Raw genomic sequence first — 24079 nt, 5'->3', positions numbered from 1 at the left:
AGGAACACCTTTGCACCCCCTTTTGCCCTCAGAACAGCCTCAATTTGTCTGGGCTTGGACTCTACAAGGTGTGGAAAGCGTTCCACAGGGATGCTGGCCCATGTTGACTCCAATGCTTCCCACAGTTGTGTCAAGTTGGCCGGATGTACTTTTGGTGGTGGACCATTCTTGATACACATGGAAAACTGTTGAGCATGAAAAACCCAGCAGCATTGCAGTTCTTGACACACTTAAACCGGTGCGCCTGGCACCTATTATCATACCCCGTTCAAAGGCACATAAGTATTTTGTCTTGCCTATTCACACTCTGAATGGCCCACATACACAATCCGTCTCAGTTGTCTCAGAGCATAAAATGCCTTCTTTAACCTGTCTCCTCCCCTTCATCTACACTGACTGAAAGGGATTGAAACAAGTGACATCAATAAGGGATCGGACTGACCAGGTGAACGCTATGATCCCTTATTGACGTCACATGTTAAATACACTTCAATCAGTATAGATGAAGTGGAGGAGACAAGATAAAGACTTTCATAAACACTCTTTAGTGTCCATCACATCTGATCTCACCCTATTCTGCATACACTGACAGCGCTTTATAACAAATATACACTTACTAAATATACCTACACATACCAACATACTAACAAACACCTACTGTACACGTCAAAATAGTTTAGTTAGGTTTGTCTGATGACTTTTGACTTATCATAGCTGACTTATTTTAACCCACAACATCATATTTATGTCCACCATGATGGGTTTAACAACAATGAAGTCATTCTGTAACTACAGTATAGGACTCAAACATAGTGGGGATGGGTAAACACTCCATGTTGAAAGTGTGTTTATTATCTGTGTGTGCGTACCTGAGGGAGTATGTCTGTGTAATCTGTATCACCTGTCTCTTCCAGGAGGAGGAGGGTCCAGAGGTTCTGCTGGTGAAGGAGGAGGGGTGTGAGGAGGGTCTGGGGAACCCTGAGGGGAACATGGTCATGGAGGACAACCAGACTACACCTCCTCCTGAACCCACAGAGGAACCAGCTGAGCAGCACAGGACCACACACAGTCTCACTGAGGTGAGTGCACTGTGAACTACTGTCTGATGGTATTAGGTCAGGAGTGCTCATCTAAGATCAGTTTAGCCTTTTAGATAATGATGAATAAGGCTATGTAGATGGGTGGGGAACTGATCCTGTATCAGCACTCCTACTCTGAGACTCTTTGTGGATACGGGCCCAGGTCTTCATTAATTTAGTCTTAAGTGTGGGACCATGCCTTTGAATTGTCAAACTATTAAAGAGTGTCAAGTAATCAAATCAACTAACATGTTTACACAATACTCATATCAATCCCTCATTGTCCAATCAGAAGATGCTCCATAGCAGGGTGCTCATATCAGATTTCTTGATCCAACATCCTCTCACTTTGTATTTCTTACAGTCAGTAGACATGGAGGATGGGAAGCCTGATCTGCTGCTAGTCAAAGAGGAGACAATAGAAGATGGACCAGAGAGTATTGATCTGCTGAGTGGACTAAAGATGGGGGAGCAAGGTAAGGGAGAAATACATATAGCTTAGATACAGTAATAGATCTTCAATGGGAATAGTGATGCACCTGGCTATTCTTTTATATTTTTCTTCATTCATAAAATTCAATCAATACAACTTATGTTTATATACAGGTGGTTGGGTGGAGGCTAAAAGTGGACACTGGGCATCCATCTTGAATTCCCAGACCGGTGCAGCCAAGAGCTCAGGGGACAACGTCACTGAGCAGGCCAGGACCAGAGGTGACATAGTGGAGTCCAGTGGATGGTACAGCGTCCTCCACTCTGGGCTGGGGAACAACACTGTTAACCACAACCAGAAACAGACTGACGAACACAAAACAACAACCAAACTGGCTGACAACAGACTAGCTGAGACCAGAACGAGGCGTAGATTTTGTCAGTGGGGACGGCAGGACAGAACAGACACAGACTTGGCTAGCGATGCTCCATCCTGCTCCTATAGTTGTGATTCAGAGAGACTGATGGCGCCTCAGCTTAACCCCCTAACAGTTGCTGCCTTCAGCCTGCCTTCTATAGGATCTATCAACTGGAATATGGACCCTGCAACAACACAGACACTCCCTGGCAATCCTCCTCACACTCTCCTATTGTTAAACCAGACCTCAGACAATGCCAGTGCCTCAACACTAAATGGCTACACAAGACCATTGACAAATGACAGTAGTAGTAATGGTATCAGTAGATCCAGTGACAAAGAGAAGCGCTTTCCGTGTCCATTCTGTGGGATAGCCTTCAGTTTCCCCAAACAGGTAGAGATCCACCAGAGGATGCACACAAAACCGTTTGGCTGCCACCTGTGCAGGGCCAGTTTCTCTGACTCGTCCAACCTGAAGAGACACCAGAGGGTCCACACAGGGGAGAAACCGTACAGCTGCCCCCAGTGTGAGAAGAGATTCTCCCACCGGCACCATCTGAAGAATCACCTAAAGGTCCACACGGGAGAGAGGCCGTAGGCACTGTGGTAAGAGGTTCTCAGAGAGGAGCTACCTCAGGATACACCAACAGAAAATGCATACGGCCCATGTATAGAGTATATTGACATGTAATGTAGTACTAGTTAGTTTGTAGTTAATTCTGTTGGTTTTGGATGTATATGGAACTAGATGAGATGAACTGAGGAAATGATGAGGCAGAGTAGTGAAGATGATGAACCTTTTACAGAGTATTCTAAAATGTATTTTATCAAAGTGAGGGTACCAGATGTACAGAAAAGATATAGTGATAACAGGGAGAAGTTATTCTACTTGTCATAGATCGTTTTTTCAAGTAGGGAAGAGTAGAGTAAGTTGAACCATTTTTTTACATTCAGCATCACTCTGTCAAGGCAAATATAGTATTCTTTCTAACAAATATCTACATATACACTGAAGAAAAATATAAATGCAACATGTAAAAGTGTTGTTCCCATGTTTCATGAGTTGAAATAAAACATGTTTCGGAGGAAGCATGACTCGACTATCTCCTCTCCCGAGCCCGTTGCGGAGTTGCAGCGATGAGACAAGATCATAATTGAAATTGAGAGAAAAAGGGGGTAAAAATAAATAAAAATACACATGTGCATCTTGTGCTGGGGACAATAAAAGGCCACTAAAATGTGCAGTTTTGTCACACAACAAAATGCCACAGATGTCTCAAGTTTTGAGGGAGCGTGTAATTGGCATGCTGACTGCAGGAATGTCCACCAGAGCTGTTGCCATTGAATGTTAATTTCTCTCCCGTAAGCTGCCTCTGTTGTTTTTGTGAATTTAGCAGAATGTCCTACTGGCCTCGCAACCGCAGACCACATGTATAGCGTCCTGTGGGCAAGCGGTTTCTGATGTCAATGTTGTGAACAGAGCGCCCCATGGTGGCGGTGGGGTTATGGTATGGGCAGGCATAAGCTACGGACAACAACACAATTGCATTTTATTGATGGCAATTTGAATACAAAAGAGATACCGTGAAGGTATCCGTGACCAAACATTTGTATTTCCTGTCATGTGAAATCCATAGATTAGGGCCTAATGAATTTTTCAATTGACTAATTTCCTTATATGAACCTGTAACTTTATGAAATTGTTGCATTTATATTTTTGTTCAGTATATTTCAGGATGTTGTGTATCCCTGGAAATAATCTGAATTTATTTAAACATTACATTTTTTAAAACATATCTTGTCGAAAAAAAAGTGGTCTCTTGGCACAACTTACAGTGCCTTGCAAAAGTATTCATCCCCCTTGGCGTTTTTCCTATTTTGTTGCATTACAACCTGTAATTTAAATTGAATTTGATTTGGATTTCATGTAATGGACATACACAATAGTCTAAATTGGTGAAGTGAAATGAAAAAAATACCTTGTCACATAATTAGTTAAATAAAGTCCACCTGTGTGCAATCTAAGTGTCACATGATCTGTCACATGATCTCAGTATATATACACCTGTTCGGAAAGGCCCCAGAGTCTGCAACACCACTAAGCAAGGGGCACCACCAAGCAAGCGGCACCATGAAGACCAAGGAGCTCTCCAAACAGGTCAGGGACAAAGTTGTGGAGAAGTACAGATTAGGGTTGGGTTATAAAAAAATATCAGAAACTTTGAACATCCCACAAATCCATTATAAAAAAATGAAAAAAATATGTCACCACAACAACCTGCCAAGAGAGGGCCGCCCACCAAAACTCACAGACCAGGCAAGGAGGGCATTAATCAGAGAGGCAACAAAGAGACCAAAGATAAATCAAATCAAATTTATTTTTATATAGCCCTTCGTACATCAGCTGATATTCTCAAAGTGCTGTACAGAAACCCAGCCTAAAACCCCAAACAGCAAGCAAAGCATGTGAAAGAAGCACGGTGGCTAGGAAAAACTCCCTAGGAAAAACTCCCTAGAAAGGCCAAAAACCTAGGAAGAAACCTAGAGAGGAACCAGGCTATGAGGGGTGGCCAGTCCTCTTCTGGCTGTGCAGGGTGGATATTATAACAGAACATGGTCAAAATGTTAAAATGTTAAAATGTTCATAAATGACCAGCATGGTCAAATAATAATAATCATAGTAGTTGTCGAGGGTGCAACAAGCACGTCCGGTGAACAGGTCAGGGTTCCATAGCCGCAGGCAGAACAGTTGAAACTGGAGCAGCAGCACGGCCAGGTGGACTGGGGACAGCAAGGAGTCATCATACCAGGTAGTCCTGAGGCATGGTCCTAGGGCTCAGGTCCTCCGAGAGAAAGACAGAAAGAGAAAAAGAGAGAATTAGAGAGAGCATATTTAAATACACACAGGACACCGGATAAGACAAGAGAAATACTCCAGATGTAACAGACTGACCCTAGCCCCCGACACATAAACTACTGCAGCATAAATACTGGAGGCTGAGACAGGAGGGATCAGAAGACACTGTGGCCCCATCCGATGATACCCCGGACAGGGCCAAACAGGCAGGATATAACCCCACCCACTTTGCCAAAGCACAGCCCCCACACCACTAGAGGGATGTCTCCAACCACCAACTTACCGTCCAAAGACAAGGCCGAGTATAGCCCACAACGATCTCCGCCATGGCACAACCCAAGGGGGGGCGCCAACCCAGACAGGAAGACCACGTCAGTGACTCAACCCACTCAAGTGACGCACCCCTCCCATGGACGGCATGGAAGAACACCAGTAGGCCAGTGACTCAGCCTCTGTAAAAGGGTTAGAGGCAGAGAATCCCAGTGGAAAGAGGGGAACCGGCAAGGCAGAGACAGCAAGGGCGGTTCGTTGCTCCAGCCTTTCCGTTCACCTTCACACTCCTGGGCCAGACTATACTTAATCATAGGACCTACTGAAGAGATAAGTCTTCAGTAAAGACTTAAAGGTTGAGACTGAGTCTGCGTCTCTCACATTGGTAGGCAGACCATTCCATAAAAATGGAGCTCTATAGGAGAAAGCCCTACCTCCAGCCGTTTGCTTAGAAATTCTAGGGACAATTAGGAGGCCTGCGTCTTGTGACCGTAGCGTACGTGTAGGTATGTACGGCAGGACCAAAGATAACCCTGAAGGCGCTGCAAAGCTCCACAGCGGAGATTGAAGTATCTGTCCATAGGACCACTTTAAGCCGTACACTCAACAGAGCTGGACTTAACGGAAGAGTGGCCATAAAAAAAGCCATTGCTTAAAGAAAAAAAGAAGCAAACACCAACCAAAAGGCATGTGGGAGACTCCCCAAACATATGGAAGAAGGTACTCTGGTCAGATGAGACAAATGTAGCTTTTTGGCCATCAAGGAAAAACACGATGTCTGGTGCAAACCCAACAGCTCTCATCCCCACAGTGAAGCATGGTGGTGGCAGCATCATGCTGTGGGGATGTTTTTCCCATTGGCAGGGACCGGGAAACTGGACAGAATTGAAGGAATACAGGGAAATTCTTGCGGGAAATCTGTTTCAGTTTTCCAGAGGTTTGAGACTGGGACGGAGGTTCATCTTCCAGCAGGACAATGACCCTAAGCATACTGCTAAAGCAACACTCGAGTGGTTTAAGGGGAAACATTTAATGTCTTGGAATGGCCTAGTCAAAGCCCAGACCTCAATCCAATTGAGAATCTGTGGTATGACTTAAAGATTGCTGTACACCAGCGGAACCCATCCAACTTGAAGGAGCTGGAGCAGTTTTTCCTTGAAGAAGGGACAAAAATCCCAGTGGCTAGAGGTGCCAAGCTTATAGAGACATACCCCAAGAGACTTGCAGATATAATTGCTGAAAAAGGTGGCTCAACAAAGTATTGACTTTGGGGGGGTGAATAGTTATGCACGCTTAAGTTTTCAGTTTCTTTGTCTTATTTCTTGTTTGTTTCACAATAAAAAAATATTTTGCATCTTCAAAGTGTTGTTGTTGCATGTTGTGTAAATCAAATGATACGAACCCCCAAAAAAATCAATTTTAATTCCAGGTTGTAAGGCAACAAAATAGGAAAAATGCTAAGGGGGTGAATACTTTCGCAAGCCACTGTACTCCGGGTATGGGGTAAATTGAGCGGCAGGACAGAGTAAACCATACATTTTTGTTCTGTACCATCTTTATTTACCAAAAAAAAGATAAAGAAATTCAACACAATTGCTTTTTGGTATTTTAATTATTTTAAGCATCTTTTAACACAAGCTTCACACCTAATATAGTGCCCTCCAAGCTCATCACTAAGCTAAGGACCCTGCGACTGAACACCTTCCTCTGCAACTGGATCCTGAACTTCCTGACTGGCTACCTCCAGATGGTGAGGGTAGACAACACATCCATCACACTGATAATTAACACGGGGGCCCCACAACGGTGCGTCCTCAACCCCCTCCTGTACTACCTCTATACCCACTACTGCGTGGCACAGTTCCAACTGCATCATCAAGTTCGTTGACGACACAACAGTAGTAGGCCTGATTACCAACAATGAGATGGCCTACAATAGAGGAGGTAGACACTCTGATGGCATGGTGCCAGGTAAACAACCTCTCTCTCAACATCAGCAAAACAAAGGAGCTCATTGTGGACTTCAGGAGGAGCCAGGCTGGACACACCCCCATCCTCATCAATGGGACCACCGTGGAGACGGTCAAAAATGTTAAGTTCCTCGGCGTGCACATCTCCGAGAAGCTGAAATGGTCAAACCACACAGACACTGGTGAAGAAAGCAAGACAGCAACTCTTTAACCTCAGGCGGCTGAAGAAATTCTGCCTGTCCGAGAGGGCCCTTGAAGTGTTCTACAAGAGCACCATTGAGAGCATATTGTCGGGCTGCATCACAGCCTGGTACAGCCCCCGCATTTCCTACCCACTGCCCACCCATGGACACACTATACCCCCCCCCATTGACCTGCACTGTTGAAGAATTTCACTGTACCCTGCTATTACATCCATCAATTACACCTGTGCATGTGACTAATAATCTAGTCAATACATTTATTTGTCTTGGTGAAAAGGTTTATAAGGAAACACATTTCTTATAAACCTTTATGCTTTTCTGTACAATCTTTGTTTGCAGTCTGCAGTCCATGAAGACCTGCTGATATCTAGTGTTACTGGTGGGAGAGACTGGACCTCTGAAGGTCGCATACCCTGGCCCCAGATCAGGACCCTGGATCAGGAGCCATTACTCTTCCTTCCCGAGTCGGAAACCAGGACCGAACCGCGAGGGACAGAGACTCCACCACCACACAGAACACAACCAGTGGACAGGTGGACTGAACAACCTCAGTCCTGGTGGTCATCAGAGAGACAGAGGATCCAGTCTGCAGCCCAGACCCTTCTCTTCACAGTCTCAATGCAGGGATGAAGCAGGGCCTGGTAGATATAGACCCTCCTGTTCCTATGATACAAACACCACAGTATCCATGATGAACAGAGCAGGTCACCCTGGGCTTCATCCTTCACAGAGACTGGTGGGAGACCCCCCCCTAGCGGTAGTCTTTCAAGAAGTCTGTCTTCTTCTTCAGGATCTCATTTAATGCCTAGTAACTGAGTTCATAAGAAGCCCAGAGTTGGACCTAGGTCTAGCCTTCCTCGGTTACCTTATTTTTACCCCACCAAAAGAGATCGTGTTAGGATGGGCATTCACCACAAGAGGTACCTAGCCTATAACACAGCACACAATCCTAACGAGACCCAAACAATGGCTAGAGGTCAAGGAGGGAGCTCAAAGATGAACTCTACCTCCTCTGGTGTCATTGGGTCACAACGTGGGAAGCCGTGCGTTAGGACAGACGCGGATAAGCGCTTCACGGAGGTGACTTATGTGAAGAGGCACCAGATCGTTCACACCAAGGAGAGGCAAATCAAGTGCAATTTATGTTACAAGAGCTTCTCCTTTCTAAGTTACCTAATCAGACCTAGGAGTGTCCACAATGGGGAGAAATCCGAGTGGCTGAGATGTACAAAGGGAACCATTCTTTATCTGACATATTATAGTCATCATGTGAAGTGTCTTGAGGGTAATTAACCACATACCCCTTGTTAACCCTTTGTTAAATTGTCATTTAAGACAGGATTGTGTAACTACCTGTTTTTATAGAGACAGTAAACCTAAGCTAGATCAAGGACAGTTGAATAGTTACCTTACTGAGCTGAATAAAGTAATATTATTTTGTACTCTTACTAACACAGTTATTTCTAAACATGAGCTTAAAAGATACTGATCATAGGAGAATTGATGTGTAACGTAATAAGCAGTACCGTATTTCAAAGAACAGCGCGCATCCTTTTTTATTTTATTTCACCACACCCTTTGACCTATGACTCATACCAATACAATCCTTTCTGTTCAGTGTAAGCGGAAGTGAACAGCGACAACGAACAATTTCCACGTTTCTTAACACCCTGGACCTCAAAATATGACCAATTGAACCGTACAGCATCGCATACTTACCCCAGGTAGTGCTTCATTTGCGTTGGAGACAGGACTTGGGGTTGATAAATGTTATCTAGGTAACGCTGCTAACGTTAGCTAACTGTAACCGTAACGTTATGATTTTTCACACTCAAATAGCCTCCATCATGGAGGTGCTAGCAAATGCAGCCGTGGCAGAGATCTGTAAACTAGTAGACGATGACTATGCAGTGTGTCGTTTGGAAATAAGTCAAAGCCAGAAAGAAAACGGCGCATTGCGGAGGAAACTACAGCTTCTGGAACTGAAGGTGGCACGGGAGCGCGCAGAGAGGACAATGCGAGAGCGCGTCCTCGCCAATCGTCCCAGAACTGTCAAGATCCTCGACCGATACAGAGGAATGGCAAGAGGTACTTTTTGCCCCGTCCCTGTATGTGTTTGGATAGTATGCAATACTTCCTCTGATTACATAGCGATCTTGCAAGAAGTTATTAAAAGTGTTACCTAACATCCTTGACAATTCTAGACATTGTCAGTAGTGTACAATATACCGTTGAGCATTGACGATAGCTAACCTAAGCGCCCCTCAATCACTCTCTCAGGTGAAGGACATCTCACTGGACGCTACAGGAGCTTTGGGAAGCCAGCTGGACACAATACATGGAGAGAAGACCAACCAATCACCTTTGATGAGGAGAGTGGAACCTCAACCCAGCATGTTATCGTGATAGAGGTTAGTGTAATAGTGTGTCAGAAAGGATTCATACCCCTTGACTTATTACACATTTTGTTGTGTTATACCCTTAATTCAAAATGGATTCAATTGATTTTTTTCTTACCCATCTACACACAATACCTTATAATGACAAAGTGAAAACATGTTTTTAGAAATGTTAGCAAAGTTATTTTAAATGATATACACAAATATCTCATTTATATACACTACCATTCAAAAGTTTGGGGTCACTTAGAAATGTCCTTGTTTTTGAAGGAAAAGCAAAAAAATTTGTCCATTAAAATAACATCAAATTGATCAGAAATACAGTGTAGACATTGTTAATGTTGTAAATGACTATTGTAGCTGGAAACAGCTGGTTTTTAATGGAATATCTACATAGGTGTACAGAGGCCCATTATCAGCAACCATCACTCCTGTGTTTCAATGGCACGTTGTGTTAGCTAATCCAAGTTCTTAGTTTTAAAAGGCTAATTGATCATTAGAAAACCCTTTTGCAATTATGTTAGCGCAGCTGAAAACTGTGCTGATTTAAAGAAGCAATAAAACTTGCCTTTTTAGACTAGTTGAGTATCTGGAGCATCAGCATTTGTGGGTTCGATTACAGGCTCAAAATGGCCAGAAACAAAGACCTTTCTTCTGAAACTCGTAAGGCGAGAAATTGCCAAGAAACAGAAGATCAGGTACAACGCTGTGTACTACTCCCGTCACAGAACAGCGCAAACTGGCTCTAACCAGTTCACAAGTCCTCAACTGGCAGCTTCATTAATATAGCACCCGCAGAACATCAGTCTCAACATCAACAGTGGAGAGGCGACTAAAGGATGCAGGCCTTCTAGGCAGAGTTGCAAAGAAAAAGCCACATCTCAGACTGGCCAATTCAAAGAAAAAATTAAGATGGGCAAAATAACACAGACACTGGACAGAGGAACTCTGCCTAGAAGGCCAGCATCCCGGAGTCGACTCTTCACTGTTGACGTTGAGACTGGTGTTTTGCGGGTACTATTTAATGAAGCTGCCAGTTGAGGACTAGTGAGGCGTCTGTTTCTCAAACTAGACACTAATGTCCTCTTGCTCAGTTGCGTACCAGGGCCTCCCACTCCTCTTTCTATTCTGGTTAGAGCCAGTTTGGTTTAAATAATGCAAGAACAAAGTGTTGGAGAAGAAAGTAAAAGTGCAATATGTGCCATGTAAAAAAGCTACCGTTTAAGTTCCTTGCTCAGAACATGAGAACATATGAAAGCTGGTGGTTCCTTTTAGCGTGAGTCTTCAATATTCCCAGTTAAGAAGTTTTAGGTTGTAGTTATTATAGGAATTATAGGACTATTTCTCTCTATACCATTTATATTTCATATACCTTTGACTATTGGATGTTCTTATAGGCACTATAGTATTGCCAGCCTAATCTCAGGAGTTGATAGGCTTGAAATCATAAACAAGCATTGCTGAGAGGTGCTGGAAAAAGCAGGAAAGTGCTGTTTGAATGAATGCTTATGATCCTGCTGCTGCCTACCACCGCTCAGTCAGACTGCTCTATCAAATATTAAATCATATTATAATATAATTAACACACAGAATACGAGCCTTAGGTCATTAATATGGTCAAATCCGGAAACTATCATTTCGAAAAACAAAATGTTTATTCTTTCAGTGAAATATGGAATCGTTCTGTATTTTATCGAACGGGTGGCAACCCTAAAGTCTAAATATTGCTGTTACATTGCACAACCTTCAATGTTATTTCGTAATTATGTAAAATTCTGGCAAATTAATTACTGTCTTTGTTAGGAAGAAATGGTCTTCACACAGTTCATACCCTGACTCTGCTTGCACTGAACACAAGAGAAGTGACACAATTTCCCTAGTTAATATTGCCTGCTAACATGAATTTCTTTGAACTAAATATGCAGGTTTAAAAATATATACTTGTGTATTGATTTTAAGAAAGGCATTGATGTTTATGGTTAGGTACATTGGTGCAACGATTGTGATTTTTTCGCGAATGCGCTTTTATTAAATCATCACCCGTTTGGCGAAGTTGAAGTAGGCTCTGATTCGATGACCTTGGCTCCTTGCAGCAACCAGGTCCTTTTGATGCTGCACTCGCGTAACGGGTGGTCAGCCTGCCACGCAGTTCCTCGTGGATTGCAATGTAATCGGCCATAATCGGTGTCCAAAAAATGACGATTACCGATTGTTATGAAAACTTGAAATCGGCCCTAAATAATCGGTCGACCTCTAGAGCACACTGCCAGATAGTGTGTTGTTTGAACAGGTATTAAGTCAATGTTGACGATTTACTGCCACCTGCACTTATGGAATGTTTACTCACAAGTATAATTCATTTGCTGATCAAAGATCCTTCCTGATGACCTGAAAAGAATTATGTGATCCTTCCTTAACCCACAAGAAGTCCCACCGTGTTGACTGCTTCAAAACGATGTATGTCCTCAATAGCTTTGCCCATGCTAAAACAGGATTTTGGGCACTAGAGTCCTCTATCTATCTCTGTGGTACATCCTCATTTATCGGCCATAACAGAGCTTGTGCGACTTCCTTGTGATGTTGTTATCCAATTCAACTCATGTACCTGTAATAACCTTCTCTCTTCTTGTGTCAGTCTGCAGATGTTGTGGCGGCAGGTTCTGGAGGATCGTCTCTGGTCAAGCAGGAGAGGACTGAAGGAGAGGACCCACAACACAGCAGAGACATCCAGACTGGAGCAGCGGCTGGAGTGGCGCCCCCTGTTACCACGGAGAACCACGCGACCGCCGTGCAGCCCAGGACCCGACGCATCATCACGGAGGTCAATGGAACGCTGAACGCCGTCGTCAAGTCAGAGACAGACACAGAGACTTTAATTGTAACACAAAGGCTCTTACACACAGGATCTGACCACAGATCAGACCCAGAGAGACTGGGTCTGGGGCCACTGGGCTGTCCTCCTGCTCCCAGTTCAGAGTATTTACTTTACGGTAACCCAAGCCCTAGGACAGTTCATTCCCATCGGGACTCAGGTGACGCGTTAGAGACTGGCAACGATCCGTCTTGTTCTTACACTACAAAGATGGACCCTGACAACATGCTCTTGGGTTTAGAGACACAGACTGATCTGTCTAGAGGGGACTGGAACCGGTACAGTAGTAGTGTATACTCTGAAGGGTGCCTAGATAAGAAAGGGGAGAGTCTGGTCGTAGATGAGGTGACTGTGAAAGTGGAGGGCGACGTTCCTCCCACATGGAATGTAGATGGTGACCTAACTGACGGACACTCACAGGGAAGAGATTTCTTAGATTACAGGGAATGCTTAGAAACGAATCCAAATGTCACAACCCACTCCCCTTTACTCGCGCTCAGAGATCGTGACCTCGTGTCCACATCGATGGGGCCTTCCGATTCACACAACTGCCTTTTCGATCAGGTATTGAACTCAAATGACAGGGCTACAGCCCAGGCTCAGGGAGGGGCAGCCACATCAGGCAATGTTAAAGAGAAACGGTTCCTCTGCATGTTCTGTAACAAAGGCTTCAGCTGCCCCCAGAAAGTGAAAATCCACCAGAGGATCCACACAGGGGAGAAACGCTTCAGGTGTACCCAGTGTCATATGCGCTTCGTCCAGGCTGGTGACCTGAAGAGGCACCAGAGGGTCCATACAGGGGTGAAACCCTTCAGCTGTACCCAGTGTAATATGCGCTTCGCCCAGGCTGGCCATCTGAAGAGGCACCAGAGGGTCCACACAGGGGAGAAACCCTACAGCTGCCTCCACTGTGAGAAGAGGTTTTCCCGCCAGGACCAGCTGAAGATGCACCTGAAGGTCCACACGGGAGAAAAGCTGTTTGCTTGTACGCAGTGAGCTACCTCAGGATACATCAGCAGAAAAAACATTCCACTATAGAGCATAGAAAGTAACCATTCCACTCAATAGCTTCTGATGTTTAGATCAAACCCTGCATTAAGACTAAGATTCATTTTCATTGTTGTCTGCAGAAAAGATCGACAGATGCGTTTGGAATAACGACAGTAACAGAATCAGTGTTGAATATTCCTGGGTAGAATATTGCATCCAGACATTGTGTGATATATAAGGCATATTTAAGCCTAAAAAGTCAAATCAAATTGTATTTGTCACATGCTTCGTAAACAACAGGTGTAGACTAACAGTGAAATACTTACGGATCCTTTTCCATCAATGCAGAGTTAAAGATGAAATTTTTTAAAGTAATAAGACTAAAAAATAGACAGAGAATAACGAGTAAAAATAACATGGCTACAGGGAGTAGCAGCACCGAGTCGATGTGCTGGGGTACGAGGTAATTGAAGTAGCTATGTACATATAGTTAGGTACTAGGCCTTACAGATAATTATGTGTGGGGTACAGAGATGGGGTAGTCATTTAAAAATCATGTTAAACACTTATTGCACAAAGTGTCCACACACAGTGTCCGTATTATGTGACTTGTTAAGCACATTTTTTGTCCTGAACTTATTTAGGCTTGCCATAACAAAATGGTTGAATACTTATTGACTCAAGACATTTAAACTTTAAATGTTTCTATAATTTGTAAACATTTCTAAAAACATAATACCCATTGCCATACCAAGCGGTGAGGCAGCCAGTCAAGATGCTCTTAATGGTGCAGCTGTAGAACTTTGAGGATCTGAGGGGTCCATGCCAAATCTTTTCAGCCTCCTGAGGGTGAAGAAGCATTGTCGTGCCCTCTTCACAACTGTGTTGGTGTGTTTGGACCATGATAGATCCTTAGTGATTTGGACACCGAGGAACTTGAAGCTCTCGACCTGCTCCACTACAGCCCCGTCGATGTGAATCGGGGCTTGCTCGGCAATCCGTTTCCTGTATTCCACGATCAGCTCCTTTGTCTTGCCGACGTTGAGGGAGAAGTTGTTGTCCTGGCACGACACAGCAAGGTCTATGGCCTCCTCCCTATAGGCTGCCTCATTGTCATCGGTGATCAGGCGTACCACCGTCGACGAGCTGAATTGGTCAGGAGCCCGTAAAACAGCAGCAATACAATCCAGTAGTGGTATTGTAATGGTATTGTATTTGTACACCTCGGTTCGGTCCGCACTGTGAACCCGAAGGAATACATAGGCCTAATGGCTTCACAGTCGATTATAACTGCGATGGACAGAGATTGTGGAGAAAAATGTTCTCCACTGCTCAACTGGAATAGCCTATGCAGAGTGGCGGATGTAGCTTGTTGGCCAATCACAAGTCATTAAAGCTCCACTACAGTCATAGAGTCTCCTTGTGTGGCTAAGCAAATTAAGTAAGCACTCCTTACTTGCCACTGACAGGGCGACATGGGGGTGGCGGAACATAGCTGGTCGAGGAGGGCTCCCAGCTGACTTTGTTGACACTCCTTCTCTATCCTTCTTTCTGTAATTATGTTACCCATATTTAGTGGTGGCTGTTACAGATTTCCCTGCCTGCGAGTTTTATAACTCAACCCCATCCCCCAGACTGTGCCAGAGAGACTTGGGATCATCAACTGTCTGCCCAAACTCCCAATGACCTCTGCTACCAGGCCACCGATAGGTTGCTAGGGTGCAGGACACCTGACAGTCCTTCTGCCTACTCAGGTCAGAGCCTCCTTAGTCTCTCTTCAAGTGGACAAGAGTGATGTATTGCAGGGACAGACAAGCACATCTATCTCATATGTCCTCTGGAAGTAAAAGTTATTTAGTGTGTGTAACTCTGTGGGGTTGCCTTATTCCTCTGACTGGGAAAATCTACAGAGCGCATCACAGGTACTTCCTGTTTTAGCTTCTGTTTGTAAACAGGAAGCAGGAGCATAGAGTTATCATCTGATTTGCAGAAGGGGAGACGAGGGAGGGCCTTGTACGCTTGCTTGTGGGTTGAGTAACAGTGGTCTAGGACTTTTTTCACCACGAGTGGCAAAGGACAAGTGTTGATAGAAGTTGGGCATGGGGAATATCTTGTCCGAAAGCCATGTTTCAGAAAAAGAGAATATTGCAGTTACGCTGGTAGCAAATCCATGATCGGAGGTCATCCATCTTATTATCAAGTGACTGGCCAATAGAATGGAGGGAAATGGTGGCCGGTTTTCCCTTCGCCTTAGTCTCACCAGGGCGCCCGCTCTCATGCCTCAAGCCTGAAGTTTGGGTCTTGGGTACACAAAGAGCCCAGTCGAAGTCCGGAATTGAGGTTAATAACTGCCAATCTGATGTTCAAAAGATCTTGTCAATCATAAGAAATGATAGTGAATACATTTTAGTGCAAAAATGTAATGATTAACGCCAAAAGAATCACAAAATAGCAAAGTGGAAGTTGGAGCTTGCAAGACGGCAACCATACAGTACGGCACCATCTTTCATATTTTGGGCCTTCTTCTGACACCGCTTGATACAGAGGTCCTGGATGACAGGGAGCTCGGCCTCAGTCTGTTACATACGTTTGTTACATATTGTGTTTGTACTGTGAAGGCTATATGATGTTCTCAAATGCCTATTTCATTTTCTTCCATTCAACTACTTTATTTTTTCCCAAGACACTTTTAATGAGAATTTATGCAGTTTATCAAGTTCAAGGGGTTTTGTGTAGTTTTCATATGTTGTATTTACCTTGTTTATGTTAAATAAACACAAACTGGAACTTTTCATTCTAAGACTCATTGAGACTGTGTTTATTATACATCTTTTGTGGAAAAATTCTTACACAGGGACACTCAAATGAATCATTGTTTATTGTCAGCGTGCTGGAGAGGTTTCAACCAACTCAATGAACCACAGTACACATGTCAATCAGGAGCTCTCCCTGGGCAGACCCAGCAGTTGTCTTAAATACGGCTATACACAGACCAGTTATATTTGCATAATTCATTCATCATAACAGTTTTGTTTCATAACATGTGACAGACCAACACCTCACGACGCTTCTTTCTAAGCTGAGACCTTGAAACTGAGATATCTTTAGTTTGTTCTCAAAACAAGGTCAGGGCGTACTGCCAAATTGCAGCTCCTGATAAGAGGAGGATTTGTTCAGTCAACCACTTGCATGAGCACAGAAATTGGTTTATAGAACAGCACATGAATAGAATACAGAAATATGTTATAAGAAAAGCACAAACATTAAAATTCCCATATCACATCTGACCTCGCCTTATTCTGCATACACCGACATCGCGTTAAAAGTTAAGGTTACTTTCATAACCCCGGTTCTCTTTCAAATACTTGTTTCGATATCACATATGGGGATTCATCAGGATCACCAATACTCTTGGAAGGACTTATCAAACGCATCTGTTGGAGACAGACTGGTATAGTGGCGAATGAGGTGAGGCCCTCACCTCCTTTATAAGGAGCCACTCTCCCACCTTTGGGTCATTCACAAGCATTCGTCTCTTCCGCCTTTGTGAGCAGGGAAATGCGATATTACATCTCACTCATATTATCAGGGAAGCAGGGTTATGAAAGTAACCATAAGTTCTCTTTCAAATACTTGTTTCGATGTATCTCATATGGGGATATAGCCAACTCCCATATGGCAAAACATGCTCTCCGAAGCCAGCGTAGTCCTTTTTGTTTGCAAGTTTTTACCGCTTTTTCTCCCCAATTTCATGGTATCCAATTGGTAGTTACAGTCTTGTCTCATCGCTGCAGCTCCCGTACGGACTCGGGAAAGGTGAAGTTTGAGAGCCGTGCATCCTCTGAAACGCAACCCAACCAAGCCACACTGCTTCTTGACACAATGCCCACTTAACCCGGAAGCCAGCCGCACCAATATGTCGAAGGAAACACCGTACACCTGGCGACCACGTCAGCGTGCACTGCTCCTGGCTCGCCACAGGAGTCGCTAGTGTGCGATAGGACAAGGACATCCCTGCCGGCCAAATCCTCCCCTAACCCGGACGACGCTGGGCCAATTGTGCACCGCCCTATGGGTCTCCCGGTCGCGGCCGGCTGCGACAAACCTGGACTCGAACCCAGAATCTCTAGTGGCACAGCTAGCACTGTGAGGCAATGCCTTAGACCGCTGCACCACTCGGGAGGCCCAACCAGGGTAGTCCTAACATCAGCAACCCTCAGAGGCTCCGAAACTAAGGGAGTACGCACCAAGAAAATGCAAGAACAACCCGTCGGGAAAAACCTCAAAGTGAGGGGAAGCCCAATAAGTGATGCACAAAATCTAAGTTTAATGATGTCCCAAAAACAGTGACCAAGAGGTAAACTTCTCTGTATGAGAGGCCCCTTTCGGGCCCCTCCGAAGACTGTCACCCTCACCATTATAAATCAATATAATAGTCCCGGCAGGATACCATTGAAGAGAGAAAGACCTTTCGAGGGTGGCAGCCCAATGAGCGAAAAGCATAACACCCTTGCCTAAGCTCTCGTTCAATCCAAGTTGATGCGCATACTGGACAATGATGGGGACGCCCTTCTGGGGAAGGTGACAGGTGAAAAGCCATAGGCTCCAAGGTGTCGACAATGAGAAAATGTCAACCTAGGATGGGTTAAGTACATTAACCTGAAAGACCCTTGGCATTCTGCAGGCGCAAACAGTGGCTGGTAGAGCACAGTCCACTCACTTAGGGACACCAGAAAGTATCTTAAACACAATAAACATGTCCCAGGATGACCTAAAGGCTTAGAGACTGTGAGTTAGCAACGTGCCCCCCTAGAAACGACATAACAGTTATGGATAAACTCTATTACTGTTCGTACCTTGGCAAGCCGAAAAAAGCGACTAGAGGACCTTAACAAACCATCTCTCAATCCAGAAAAGTCCTGCAGGGAACATAAGACCATGGAAAACAGAGTGTAGGAAGGAACAATCTGTTTAGTCATACCACTAAACAGATAGTCATACCACTAAACTCAACAACTGTAAAACAGAGAGCGTGCATAAGGGAGCTGGCACTCTCTTCCAAGTCGCGGGCCCTTACTTCCTTTTTAAACATTTTATTACTGGCTATGCCCTGAGGGCTAAAGCATCTGGGTGAGGTTAGAAAATTGCTTTGATCTCTTGGGTAAAAACCCTGCATGACGATAGCTGCCAGGACTGGTCGTGAGCAGGGTGTAGCTCCCGACCGGAAAGTCACTGGTCATCAAGGGGCTCGAAGATGAGGGGGAGGCACTATTACCTTGCTCCGTTTATAAGGGAAAAGGGGGTAGGCAACATAGGAGGAAAAGCACACGACATCACCCTATTTTCATGAGGGTGTCAGCTCTCACCCCAAATGACGTGGTCACCGGTTTGGGGATGGGGTCTCCCAGGGCCCTCACAGGGTCATTGCTTCTACCAGGCTGCAGCAAGTTAGTCCGGATAGATGTGGGAAGCAGGCTTTCTCGAGACAGAGCAGCCAGCGGCTGACCTAAGACGTCAGGCAGTATAGCCGGAGGAAGAAGGAAACGACTGCGAAGTAACTGGTATGTCTTGGCCCTGCTCCATGGAGGAGGGTTGTCAAGAGGAAAAAGGAAATGACTGCAGTGCAGTATTCCTAATCCTGGGCAGTAGGACAGCTAAGTAACTGGTATTTCTTGGCCCTGCTCCATGGAAGAGGGTTGTCAGGAGCGAAGATACACTATATATGCAAAAGTATGTGGACACCTCTTCAAATTTGTGGATTCGGCTATTTCAACCAAACCCGTTGCTGACAGGTGTATAAAATCGAGCACATAGCCAGGCAATCACCATAGACAAACATTGGCAGTAGAATGGCCTTACTGAAGAGCTCAGTGACTTTCAACGTGGCACCGTCACAGGATGCCACCTTTCCAACAAGTCAGTTCGTCAAATTTCTGCCCTGCTAGAGCTGCCCCGGCCAATTTGAAGTGCATTTATTGTGAAATGGAAATGTCTAGGAGAAACAACGGCTCAGCCGCAAAGTGGTAGGCCATACAAGCTCACAGAACGGGACCGCTGACTGCTAATGCGCATAGCACGTCTGTCCTCGGTTGCAACACTCACTACCGAGTTCCAAACTGCCTCTGGACGCAACGCACAATAACTGTTTGTCGGGACCTTCATTAAATAGGTTTCCATCATTAAATAGGTTTCCATGGCTGAGCAGCCGCACACAAGCCTAAGATCACCATGTGCAATGCCAAGCGTCGGCTGGAGTGGTGTGAAGATGGCCGCCATTAGACTCTGGATCAGTGGAAAGTCAGACAGATGAATCTCGGTTTGGTGGATGCCAGGAGAACGCTACCTGCACGGTGTGGAAGAACTTGACTGGCCTGTACAGAGTCCTAACCTGAACCCCATCGAACAACTTTGGGATGAATTGGAACGCCGACTGCAAGCCAGACCTAATCGGCCAACATCAGTACCCAACCTCCCTAACGCTCTTGTGGCTGAATGGAAGCAAGTTCCCGCTGCAATGTTCTAAAATGTAGTGGAAAGCCTTCCCAGAAGAGTGGAGGCTGTTATAGCAGCAAAGGGGGGACCAACTCCATATTAATGCCCATGATTTTGGAATGAGATGTTCTACGAGCAGGTGTCCACATACTTTTGGTCATGTAGTGTATATCCTCAGCCGCTAACTCCCATAAAATGGGTAGGCAGAGCAGGCATTGGCCCGGTTGTGTGAACAAATCGCAGTAAAATCGTAACGAGGAAAAGCTGAAGCTTTGTGGACTAGAGAGTATCAGATAGTTGTTTGGGGCTCTGGCGCCAGGTGATGGCGCTGTCCCGTCCCCCTTCTTCTCTAAGACCCAGAAAGTAAAGTAAATAATTATTATATTGACTGATCTCTAGTTAAATGGAGAGGGTTCTCCATAACAGATCCATGTTACCTTTGCCATGTAGAGGAAAAACACATCTCAGAACCTAAAAAGGGCTGAGAGGGTTTCACAGTGAGCCCTGGAACCATGTTCTCCCATTGGACAGGGATGAAAATATGGTTAGGGTTCCCCTACCTTGCAGTCCAGAGCAGTGGTTTTCAACTGGTGTGCCTTGAAGAACCCTCAAGTGTGCCCCAAAACTTTTCCTAATCTTGAAAAATTATGTAACACTCACTTATAAACGTGACCTGTGGAATGCAAATGGAATTTTGACTTGAGGGCACCAGTGCCGCTCAGATAATATTTTGAATGGCACATAGTTACATCAGCATCGTTGTTTCAAGTCCAGAGCGGTCAGGCTGTTATATTTGAAAAATTCATGAGCAAAGTAATTGTGAGAACCATTAGCACAGGCAACTCTGATAACTAGGCTTAGCTCTACCAGAGCCTCGGCCATACACTGCGGTTCTGGGGGGGGGGGAGGCAGTGCCCCTGTGACAACAATTTTGGACTCCCTTGTGGCCCCCCTAAATGTGGAGTATGAAATAATTTTTACATAACACATTCTTGCTATCGTTCTTTTTTTTACATCCGTTATTAGACAGTGGCAACGATGATGATTATGAACATGGTCTTTTGCCTGCTAATGCCTGCAATGCAGTGAAGAAAACGATATGACAACAATAACGTCTAATGTAACTGGCCCCTCTAACAGTACAACTGGCCCCAGCTTGGCCTCCCCCAGTTGAAATGGTCTAGAACCGCCACTGCTGCCATAGAAACAAACGGAGCATGGCTTTGTGTCGGTGGTTTCACCTTTACAATGCAGAAAACGTCTCCAGCTCAAACCATTCAAAACGAAAGACCTATTTTACCGGAGCTACATGAATCTCTTTCTTCTTAAAGGGGTACACACAAATGAATCATTATGAGTAAGGAACTATACAAACTATGAAAATTGTTCAAACAAGCCCTATTTAATCTATAATGGGGATGGGTAAACACTCCATGTTGAAAGTGTGTTTATTATCTCTGTGTGTGTGTGTACGTACCTGAGGGAGTGTATGTCTGTGTAATCTGTATCACCTGTCTCTTTCAGGAGGAGGAGGGTCCAGTGCTGCTGCTGGTGAAGGAGGAGGGGTGTGAGGAGGGTCTGGGGAACCCTGAGGGGAACATGGTCATGGAAAACAACCAGACTACACCTCCTGAACCCACAGAGGAACCAGCTGAGCAGCACAGGACCACACACAGTCTCACTGAGATGATCCCCCATTAGCCGACGCCAATGTGCGACAGCTAATCTTACTGGGGTCCGACAATTAAAAAAAATATATATATTTTGACCAGGCAAGTCAGTTAAGAACAAATTGTTGTTTACAATGATGGCCTACACCGGATGACGCTGGGCCAATTGTGCACCGCCTTATGGGACTCCCAATCACGGCCGGTTGTGATACAGCCTGGAATCGAACCAGGGTGTCTGTAGTGACGCCTCAAGCACGGAGATGCAGTGCCTTAGACCGCTGCGCCACTCGGGAGCCCATAATGAAAAAGACTACAATTTACATACATTTAAAAACATTAACATGTAATGTATGTGTGTGTGTGTGTGCATCTATCAGTTACACATACATATCAGTACATACACACAAGTAGGTCACATGAGGTAGGCGTCATGCCATAAGGTGTTGCTTTATTTGTTTTTTGATCATCTAGACAGGTGGAGACCTGGTCCTCGATCAGGACTTCTACTCAGAGACTCTTTGTGGATACAGTCCCAGGTCTTGAATCATTTTGCATTAAGTGTGGGACCATGTCTTTGAATGATCAAACCATTAAAGTGTCAAGTAATCAAATCAACTAACACGTTTCAATAGTATCAAATCAACTAACATGTTTGCATAGTACTCATAGCAATCCCTCATTCTTGATCCAACATCCTCTCACTCTGTATCTCTTACAGTCAGTAGACATGGAGGATGGGAAGCCTGATCTGCTGCTGGTCAAAGAGGAGACGATAGAGGACAGACCAGAGAACATTGACCTGCTGAGTGGACTAAAGATGGGGGAGCATCTTAGCCTCCCGCCAACCATCTGCCGGAAGAGGTTTTAACCCCATAACAGGTGCTGCCTTCAGCCTGCCTTCTATAGGATCTATCAACTGGAACATGGACCCTGCGACAACACAGACACTCTGGTCTTCATCCTCCTCACACTCTCCTAATGTTAAACCAGACCTCAGACAATGCCAGTGCCTCAACGCTAAGTAGCTACACAAGCCCTTTGACAAATAACAGTAGTAGAGACAGAATCATTGAAGATGGCAGCACCAAAGAGAAGCGCTTCCCGTGTTCAACTTTCTCAAACTGTTGGAGGATGCACACGGGGAAGAAACCAATTGGCTGCCACCTGTGCCAGGTCAGTTTCTCCCACTTGTCCAACCTGAAGAGGCACCAGAGGGTCCACACGGGGGAAATCCTACAGCTGGCCCCAGTGTGAGAAGAGGTTCAGCACCAGGTGACGATGCCCCCGAAGGTCCACACGGGAGAGAGGTAATTTACTTGTACTGTCTGCGGGAAGATGTTCTCAGAGAGGAGCTACCTCAGGACACACCAGAAGAAAATGCACAAGGCCCATGTATAGAGTATAGTGACTTGTAATGTAGTACTAGTTAGTTTGTAGTTAATTCTGTTGGTTTTGGATGTAGGAGGGAACTGGATGAGGTGAACTGAGGAAAGAATGCGTATGATGAGACAGAGAACATGATATGCTGTTGGTTGGTGTGATGGTGTTCTTAAAACTGCTTCACTGATGAAGAGTGACAAACGTTGTCCCTTTAGGTTGATACTGGTGTTTTATAGTAAGATAATGATAGTGCCTTAATTAATGTTTACTTGACATGAATTAGTGAAGCTGTGTGTAATGTAATGTTGAACCTTTTCCAAAGTATTCTAAAACTCATATCAAAGCGAGGGTACCAGATTTACAGAAAAGGTAAAGTGTTACCATAATGAGAAAAGTTATTCTTGTCACGTATCATTTTGTGCAATAAAAGTACTGTACTTCACATTATGTGAGTGTGACCATTTTGTTGAAATTAAATACAAAATCAACATTCTTTTCTGTTGTTCATAATTTTAGGGACTGAGTTTCCCTTCTCTCAGTCAAACCAAAACATTATACTTCATTCTTAAATCAACACATATGGACATTTTTTTAATTAAACTCCAATGGCTCCATATTGTTAGGTACTTATATCACAGTGTTAGAGATGGGTTTGACTGTGGTTAACATTTTATAATATCATGTCATGTTTGTGTGTGTACAGCAGAGTTTCTTATATAAACCTTTATGCTCTTCTGTACAATTTGTGTTTACAGTTTGCAGTCCATGAAGACCTGCTGATATCCAGTGTTACTGGTGGGAGAGATTGGACCTCTGAGGTGGCTGGTCACAAACCCAGCAACCTTGGATCAGGAGCCTTCGGTCTTCCTTCCTGAATCAGAACCAGGACCCAACTGTGAGGGACAGAGACTCCACCACACAGAACACAACCAGTGGACAGGTGGACTGAACAACCTCTGTCTCTCTGATGACCACCAGGACAGAGGTTCCAGTCAGGGATCCCGTCTGCAGCCCAGACCCTTCACTTCAGTCTCAGAATGAGGTTTT

General features: G+C 44.7%; 2 protein-coding genes across 2 annotated transcripts; both read left to right on the top strand.

Annotated features, from left to right (window-relative positions):
* Window positions 1-1250: 1250 nt before the first annotated feature.
* On the top strand, window positions 1251-3769 carry LOC106602625 (zinc finger protein 768-like). The gene is made up of 2 exons (XM_014195380.2): window positions 1251-1555; window positions 1686-3769. Exons 1-2 carry the CDS (start codon window positions 1375-1377, stop codon window positions 2525-2527), a joined length of 1023 nt encoding a protein of 340 aa, XP_014050855.2. The 5' UTR covers window positions 1251-1374; the 3' UTR covers window positions 2528-3769.
* A 5264-nt stretch (window positions 3770-9033) lies between these two features.
* LOC106602613 (oocyte zinc finger protein XlCOF7.1-like) lies at window positions 9034-16290 on the top strand. The gene is made up of 3 exons (XM_014195361.2): window positions 9034-9317; window positions 9510-9640; window positions 12264-16290. The coding sequence occupies exons 1-3, from the start codon at window positions 9047-9049 to the stop codon at window positions 13494-13496; spliced, it is 1635 nt and encodes a 544-aa protein (XP_014050836.1). The 5' UTR covers window positions 9034-9046; the 3' UTR covers window positions 13497-16290.
* The last annotated feature ends 7789 nt before the right edge of the window (window positions 16291-24079 follow it).

Source organism: Salmo salar, chromosome ssa04, assembly GCF_905237065.1.
Source record: "Salmo salar chromosome ssa04, Ssal_v3.1, whole genome shotgun sequence".
NCBI lineage: Eukaryota > Metazoa > Chordata > Actinopteri > Salmoniformes > Salmonidae > Salmo > Salmo salar.
This window is presented reverse-complemented; position numbering and strand designations above follow the sequence as displayed.

What these genes read in the sequence shown, in the direction of transcription:
- LOC106602625 (XM_014195380.2), top strand. Translation starts at nt 1,375, where the DNA reads ATGCTCCATAGCAGGGTGCTCATATCAGATTTCTTGATCCAACATCCT. An exon ending in ACTAAAGATGGGGGAGCAAG is followed by an intron (nt 1,556 to 1,685) that starts GTAAGGGAGAAA and finishes GTTTATATACAG; the next exon opens with GTGGTTGGGTGGAGGCTAAA.
- LOC106602613 (XM_014195361.2), top strand. Translation starts at nt 9,047, where the DNA reads ATGATTTTTCACACTCAAATAGCCTCCATCATGGAGGTGCTAGCAAAT. An exon ending in ATACAGAGGAATGGCAAGAG is followed by an intron (nt 9,318 to 9,509) that starts GTACTTTTTGCC and finishes TCACTCTCTCAG; the next exon opens with GTGAAGGACATCTCACTGGA. An exon ending in AGCATGTTATCGTGATAGAG is followed by an intron (nt 9,641 to 12,263) that starts GTTAGTGTAATA and finishes TTCTTGTGTCAG; the next exon opens with TCTGCAGATGTTGTGGCGGC.